Source organism: Nematolebias whitei, chromosome 2 (assembly GCF_014905685.2).
Source record: "Nematolebias whitei isolate Nwh7 chromosome 2, NemWhi1, whole genome shotgun sequence".
NCBI lineage: Eukaryota > Metazoa > Chordata > Actinopteri > Cyprinodontiformes > Rivulidae > Nematolebias > Nematolebias whitei.
The window spans coordinates 6,234,538-6,242,267 of record NC_056499.1 but is presented as its reverse complement, the minus strand read 5'-3'; the positions used below and the strand labels follow the sequence as shown (position 1 = coordinate 6,242,267).

Genomic DNA, 7,730 nt, shown 5'->3' with positions numbered 1-7,730 from the left:
CTTCATAATATAAAGATTACAAGAAAGAATCTGGAGAAACATCTGAGCTCCAAAGACCGTGTTGTCAACATTTGATGCCTGATCTTCAGGCCCCCAGGGGCCACTGAATTAAAACAGGTCTGATTCAGTTCTGGACTTCACTGGCTCAGGATCACTTCTACAAATCTTGGTTTGTAAACACAGTTCACTGTGTCATCCACATACGCTGGTTAAAGCTCTATCATGCAAAGAAGATGCCATGTGAGAAAGACTTCCAGAAATGCTGCCATCTTTCCTGGGACAAAGCTGAACCGAGACAAAGAGTCAAACTGTTCTGTGGTCAGACAAATCAAATCCTGTAAATGTTTCTGGAAACCACAAAGTCAAGTCTGCTATACTAAAGAGGGAATGGCCATCCAGCACATTACCAGCGCTCAATTCAAAAGGCTGCCTCTCTGATGGTATGGAGGTGCATTGGTGCCTCTGGCATGGGCAGCTTACACATCTGGAAATGGGACATTTTCTCCAAAACCTCCAGAAACTGGTCTCCTCAGTTCCTAACCATTTACAGACGGTTGTTTCAGCAAGGAGACCTGGTTTTTATCATGTGCTGCCTGGAAGTTAGCCTAAAAATAAAGTCTTAAACTTAAACCTCGTCTCAGTTTGAGCAACAATAAACCCAGAGTCTCTATGGCAGATCTTTAAACGTTGCTCTTACAGAGCAGGCCTCTGAAAGATGAGAGTCAAATGTGGGAAACTGTCTCAGTTTGTGGGACAAGAGCTAAAAAATACAGCTCAGGGACAAACAGGACTCATGGTAACCCCAGATCTCAGCAAAAATCCTCCTTGGACCAGCTGAACTGAGGTCAGCTCAATAACCACTAGATGACGCTGTGGCTTTTTAAAGACCTCCACTGTAAATTGCATTTATGCAAAGTGCGTCTAATTGGTCCGTATTTAATTAATCAAAAGTTCACTTCAATAACTTTCATGAACCTTTCTCAAAATGCCACACTATTTCTTAAACACTTGGGAAAGTTTGATTTTATTTTCTGTTTCAGGGTAAGTGCAGCTGCGGTGCGGGTTCCACACCGGGCCAGCGGCGGGTGGGCGGGTCTGTGCGCTCGTTCCTGGGGGCGGAGCGGCCGTCGGCTCGGTCGGCGTGTCGGACGTCCTTCGGGCTCTCCCTCACACTCAGGAGAGGCTCGACCCGGAGAGAAAGTTACAAAACAGTGGCGTGGATGTGTTGCAGCACAGTTTATCTCTTAAAACTACTTTAAACGAACGCTTTTTGTTGTTTTAGTCCAACAGCAGAAGAAGAAAGGGACGGCGCGAGCCCGGTGAGTAAAACAAACAAACAACAACAAAAAACAGCCTGCGCGTGAGTTTTAACAGTTACGCGCGACATGACAGGCAGTTTATGAACATTTAGCTTTAAATAAGTTACTTCTTGAGGCGGGGAAGCGGTAAATCCCAACTTTTGGACCAGTTAAGTTAAATGTCTTCGGCTCGTTCCCACCTGTTGCCCTGAGCATCACGAACAGGTCAGACCGCTCGTTTTTATTTTATTTATTTAGTTTTTTCACTTTTAACGCGTCGTTCGTGGCCCTGAATGGCGTTGGGATTATTTTAATAGTGTTTACATATGTGTTTACAGCTGCTCAGGTGCCCACAACACACGAAGCTCAGATTCAGGTTACGTAACTTTACGTATTTCCACCACAGTGAGCGTAAATCTCCTCCTTTGCTACAGAATTAACGTTAACCCCTAACTGCTCGTATGTACGGTGGCCTGGAGGGGCCAAACACAACGACCTACAGACTAAAAAAACTCAAATTTGTTTGTTACTTTAAAACGTGTTTTGTGTTTATCCGTGTTCTTGTTTGTAAAATGTTTGTTTTTGGTTTCTGTGTGGTGTTTTCTGAAATCTACCGATCCATGCATCATTATTTCCTGAAGTTTTGTTGCTGCAGCTCATCACATCTGTGCAGATCATGTTGCATGTGTAAACGAACATCTGCACTCTTAAAACCTCTGGACTCATCAAAGTCTTGACATCCTAACGCTCAGTACTGACCTCCGTTCTGTAGCCGTGGGTCAGTGAAGATGGCTCCATAGGGAGATGTGGCTTTCTTATTGCCTGCTGCCTACGTCCAGGTAAATTTGGTGTGGTAGTACATGAGAGTGATCTCCAACTTACACGATCTTAGTTTACACTCTTGGAGAAAAGTGGCAGGTGATGTGCATTCCTTCAAGGAATGCTAGGCCTTTATTTTTCCATTGGAAGAGAAAATGTTGCACTTTTGTTCATATATCCAACACGTGCAAGACTAAGCATGAAAGGGTTTATTGTGTCTCCCATAGACTTAATTCCACCTTGACAGCACCCCTGAACAGGACACTTTACCCTGAGTAATTTGGCAAATTGAAACTTACTGACTATTGAAAATCAAGTGGAAGTGAATCGTTCTTATGATGGTAAACATCAGCTAAAATCTGTTTTGTTTGCAATGTTTTATGATTGACAACAACAACAAATAATAATTATGTTGTTTGTTTTAACTAAAATGTCTCGGCGGGATGGGAAGCAACCTCATTTTCAGTGAGTGTTGAGTCGGTTGTTCAGGCAGCCATTTACAAATAGTAAATGGACTGTATTTATATAGCACCTTTCTATCTTATCGAGATACTCGAAGTGCTTTACACAACAATCTGTGCCCTCATTTACCCATTCATACAGCTCTCTACTATACAAAGCTAATTGAACAAGTCATTCTAAAGAGACTAATCGGTGCTTTATTACATTCACACATCAGAGGCAATGAGGGGTTCAGTGTGTTGCCCAGGGACACTTCAACATGTGACTGCTGGTGGATTCGAACCCCCAACTCTTGCACTGGAAGACGACTGCTCTAACCACCCAGCCACAGCCGCCCATTTACAAAGTAATCAACCACAAGATGGAAAATGTTGAATCTTTCCAGCTAAACTTTATTAGGGGAATTCCTGATCGGCTCTGCCAAGCAAAATAACTGGACTTGAATGTATGTTTTTGAGTAATACTTGAGTAAAACAAAATATGCAACAATTTAATCCTATCAAGCTTTCTGATTAGATATTGCGAAGGCAAAGAGCACATGAAAATGTGTTAATCTCTTTAGGGTACATGCTGTTTTTCCAAGATACAACTCTACAAAGGACTATTTCACTTGCCGGGCGTCTGTCATGACTTATCTCATGTTGATGTGAAATATCCTGCCTTTGCTCTTGTTGTCGGTCTTATCAGCGTCCTTCCTCTGGGCCCATCTTGTTCCATCCTTGTATTGTAATATCAGGTAGAGCGGGACACTGACAGCATGGCAAACAGGAATCTGTTCAAGTCCCATTGTCTGCAGAACACATGGTGACTGCTAATGGCTGTTTGTAATGGCCTCCTGAAAATAAAGGTGTCGGAGAATAACAGCAGCTTACTTGGTTATTTTTATTTAAGTTTTAAATTTTATTCCCAGCTGCTTGTTCTACAAAAAACACAAAAAATCAGTTTGATATAAGTGTTGAGACTAATGCCGTATTTGCTGGCTTTAACTTTGTTGCAATTTCCCAAAAGAAGATTCTGCAAATTTCACTTAAAAGCATTGTACTATCTTGGCACATAAAGTTTTTTTTTTTTTTTTTACAATTCAGTGATTCAGAGATTCTTTATTGTCATTCATGTGGTACGTGTGGTGGAACGAAATTATGTACACAGGGTCCCAGTTACATCCAACAATAAAATGTAAAAGAAAAACAGTAATAAGATATGAACTAAGAAAAACATCAGCTAAATAATACACTAAGCACTAACTGCATAAAAACAATACGCCGAACAGCAGCACGAACATGAGTCTGCGTGAGCAGATGAGCACGAATGAACACAGCAACATGAAACAGATCAGCAGCAACATGAAACAGATCAGCAGCAACATGAAACAGATCAGCAGCAACATGATGTGATGTTTCACAGTGATTATTCTGGTTAGAGATTCATGAGTCTAACAGCCTCAGGGTAGAAGCTGTTCCTCAGTCTAGTGGTTCTACACTTAATGCTCCTCAGTTGATGGAAACGTGAGCCCTCCTGAGCAGAGATGACAGCCATGAGATTATTCTCAGAGGATTGCACTACAAAGCAAGCATCACAGCTAAACCAGCTGAGCTAAAAGTCAGATTTGTTAGTGTTAGGTCTGTCGCGATAAACAAATCAATTAATCGCATGATTGATAATGAAAATTATTGACCTCATTTTCATTTATCAGCTTTATTGTTTCTTCGTTTCTCTTTCTGAAGACGCTGGATGACAACAGGCTCAGCTCCGGTGCTCTTCACTGACACCTCCCTTTCGCTTTTCTTTTTAAAATCTGTTTTAACCGTCCAAAATCGCATTTTTGGATTGTTAAACGCAGCTAAGCTGAGAAGCTAAGCTACGAGCTAAGCTAACAGGCCGACCTCGGGGGGAAAAAACCTCCGTCCTGTCGAAGCTCCAAAATTCACGGTTGTAACCTGTGCCTTTGTGTAAAACGTTGTTTTTCTCTGCAAAAAGAAGCTGAGAATTTTACTGATTTTTTTTTTAAATTAAAAGTTTTGTGTGAAAAATGCTAAAGAGCTCAAACCACACTGAGCATCCGCCATTTTGAGAAGCGAATAAAGGAAGGAGAGACAGCCCATGTCACGTCAAGGGGCCTCCCTCCCATTTTTCTTAAAGAGACACTGCTGCTCCCTCACTATCCATCCTTCGGTTCAACCAGTCTTTTACTGCCATCAAAAAAGGTACTACACACAAAAATTAACCAACATTTCTTCTTAAATTTGACAGTAACTAATTATTGTCAAATTTCAAACAATGTTATCGTTTATCGCAATAATTTATGAGACAATTAATCGCCCAGCAAAATTTGTTATCGTGACAGGTCTAGTTAGTGTCATTATGTGGCTCAGTTTGAAGCTGGTTCGGTCATTAATGTAACATTTACTGAACTCACCCCGCTCCTCTGCAGTTTATGTTCTGGGTTTCGACATAAATTGTAAAAAACATGACGTGTCAACTGTTTATTTTCCTGATTCCACATTGGAAATGGGATTGAAACAACATTTATTCATTATTTTAAATTGATGAGGTTGAATGAACTGAATATATTTTTATATTTTGTCTGCTAAACCTCAGACAACAAATCACAGTAAAAGGGATTTGCGCTTAATGGGACGAAGTCAGAGCTAAATAAACTTCTTGAGAAAGAGTTATTAAGTTTAATTGTGTAAAATGTCTCGTTGTGCTTGAACAGCCTGAAGCAGAACGTCCTGGTTGACAAAAAAAAGATCATAAATAGCCCTGAAGTACCCGTGATCTCCGAGGAGTATTAGGCTTTGTCAAGCCAAACAAAGCCCGGCAGACTTGCTGCAGGATATAACCATTTAGTTTAAAATGTTAATTATTAGGTTTAGTCTATAGATGTTTGTTATGTGCAGCAAATAGTAATTTTGTTATGACGTACATGTTAGTCATCGACCTGTTAGGCTCTTACCTTGTCATTTCTGCTGTTGATTCACATCTTTAGATATAACGATGTCTGAGATCTTACAGGGAACACACGAGGGATTTTTTTTTTTTGTCTCGTGATTCGTTGTTCCAGAGCAGGTTCTGAATGCAAACAAACAGAATGAAAGCGGAAGTCATAGTTGGATGCAGTGAAGAGTTAAATTTTTATTTTATTTTCTGAGTGGAAAATATGTGCTGTCATTATTGAGTTACGCGATGTCTCATCTCTGACTAATCCATCTGCTCTAAATGTTTGCTTGCATAGGTGGGCCACCAGATCCAGGAAGAGGGATTTATTTTCCTTCCACATTCCTGATGGAGTCCTACAGAGTGACTGGCCTTCCTAACAGTGGACCACAGCGGGCCTACTCCCAGCAGGCTCGATCTTCAAGGTCCCAAAGTAATGGAGCTGGTTCATACGGCCTCAGTATTCGAGTCCAGGGCATAGATGGACACCCATATGTAGTTCTGAACAACCAGGACAGGGCAGCTCAGTCCTACGTTGACCCTGACGGCAATGGATACGTTGACACAGACGGCTCCTTTATTGAGAACTACCAGGAGTATGATTTCAGAGGAGACAAAGAAGTTGACCCGTTCATGGAGTACAGGACGCAGAAGGCCATGCGCTATGCTGGTCCTCAGAACGGCGTTACTGAACCACAAGGAAAGGATCCATCCACACTTCTAAATTTTCAGAAGCACCCCGAGCTCCTACAGCCGTACGATCCAGAGACCAATGCCTTGAACCTTGAAGGTTTCCACAGCCTCCCTTCGAGGCCTCTGCCTCAGCCTGAGACTGGGAACAAATACCAGAATTACTCCTCTAAGTCTGCTGTACAGGTCTCCAAATCTGCTGTACAGGACTCCAAATCTGCTGTACAGGTCTCCAAATCTGCTGTACAGGACTCCAAATCTGCAGTACAGGACTCCAGCCGTGGCAGGTCATCAAGCTTGGATCGGAGCAGAGTTCCTGGGCAGCAAGAGAAAAGGCAGCCTTCACCCCTGAGCCGGAGAACAGCTGACACTGAGCCGTCTCCTCCTCAGTCTCATGTGGCTCAGCCTCAGACAAGGCCACAGTCCCAGCAGGGTCAGCCACAGTTTAAACCTTATCTCACAAGTTTAAATCCAACTCAGTCCAAACCGACCTCCAAAACTCAACCCGTGCCTGCGTCCCAGCCTCAGCCTGCCACCGTGTCGAGTACCTCGACTGAGCTGAGCAAGACCCCCACTTCACTGAGCAGCACCAACTCCAGCCTCGAGCGTACCCACCATGAGCCCGATGTTCTTCCCCTACATCGAAGTGACTCCAGTGAGCCAGTTCTCCAGTCCTCCTCCCGCAGCCGCCATGCCTCCTTGTCATCCACAAACAGAGCTTCGATGGATGAACAAATGGACGCTCTGTATGCAGACACCATAAACCGCCACGAGAATCGTCGCTACATTCCCTTCAAGCCCGGATCAGGCAGAGACATCGACACGGGTTCCAGTCTCGGTGTTGACGAGCTCATTGACAAGTTCGATGGTAAAAATAGCGGCAGTCAGCGTCGGGGCAGGGCGGGGCGAAGAAACAGGATTAATCCAGATGACAGAAAACGCTCTCGCAGCGTGGACAGTGCGCTTGGCTTGAGAAAAGACTCGAGCTACATGGACGAGTCCGATCAATGTCGAGGCACGTCAATGGAGCACGTCCTGCTGCCGTCACAGCTGCGCATGCAGAGAACAGCCGGTGGTCAGAACTCCTGGTCTACGGCTGTAGATGGTAAAGGAGGGGCTTCTTTTCGTGCCACCAGTGCTCCAGGATCCCCCCAAAGCAGCATCTCTAAGAGCATTGGCTCCCTGCATGGTCACAGAAAGCCACAAGCCCGCCCCCCTTTACCGTCTTTTCAGAGCAACGAGAGTGATAAAATCCCTTCTGCAGCTGTGAAGGTTTCAACATCGTCACTGTCAACATCGTTGTCCAAGCCGTCTTCAGCAGCAGACAAAAAGCCCGATGCTGAGGCAGACGTTCAGGTAAAACACCAAACACTCCATCCATCCATCCATCCATCCATGCATCCATCCATGCATCCATCCATCCACCCACCCTTCCTTCCTTCCATCCATCCATGCATCCATCCATGCATCCATCCACCCTTCCTTCCTTCCTTCCTTCCTTCCTTCCTTCCTTCCTTCCTTCCT

At 43.8% G+C, this 7,730-nt stretch overlaps 1 protein-coding gene across 1 annotated transcript in view; it reads left to right on the top strand.

Moving 5' to 3' along the window:
- Positions 1 to 1,163: 1,163 nt before the first annotated feature.
- cgnl1 (cingulin-like 1) overlaps positions 1,164 to 7,730 on the top strand; it is a 44,481-nt gene continuing 37,914 nt past the window's right edge. Inside the window, exons 1-2 of the mRNA XM_037689678.1 lie at positions 1,164 to 1,319; positions 5,815 to 7,562. Coding sequence (XP_037545606.1) covers positions 5,865 to 7,562 — 1,698 coding nt within the window. The 5' untranslated portion in view covers positions 1,164 to 1,319; positions 5,815 to 5,864. The remainder of the gene's footprint in view (positions 1,320 to 5,814; positions 7,563 to 7,730) is intronic.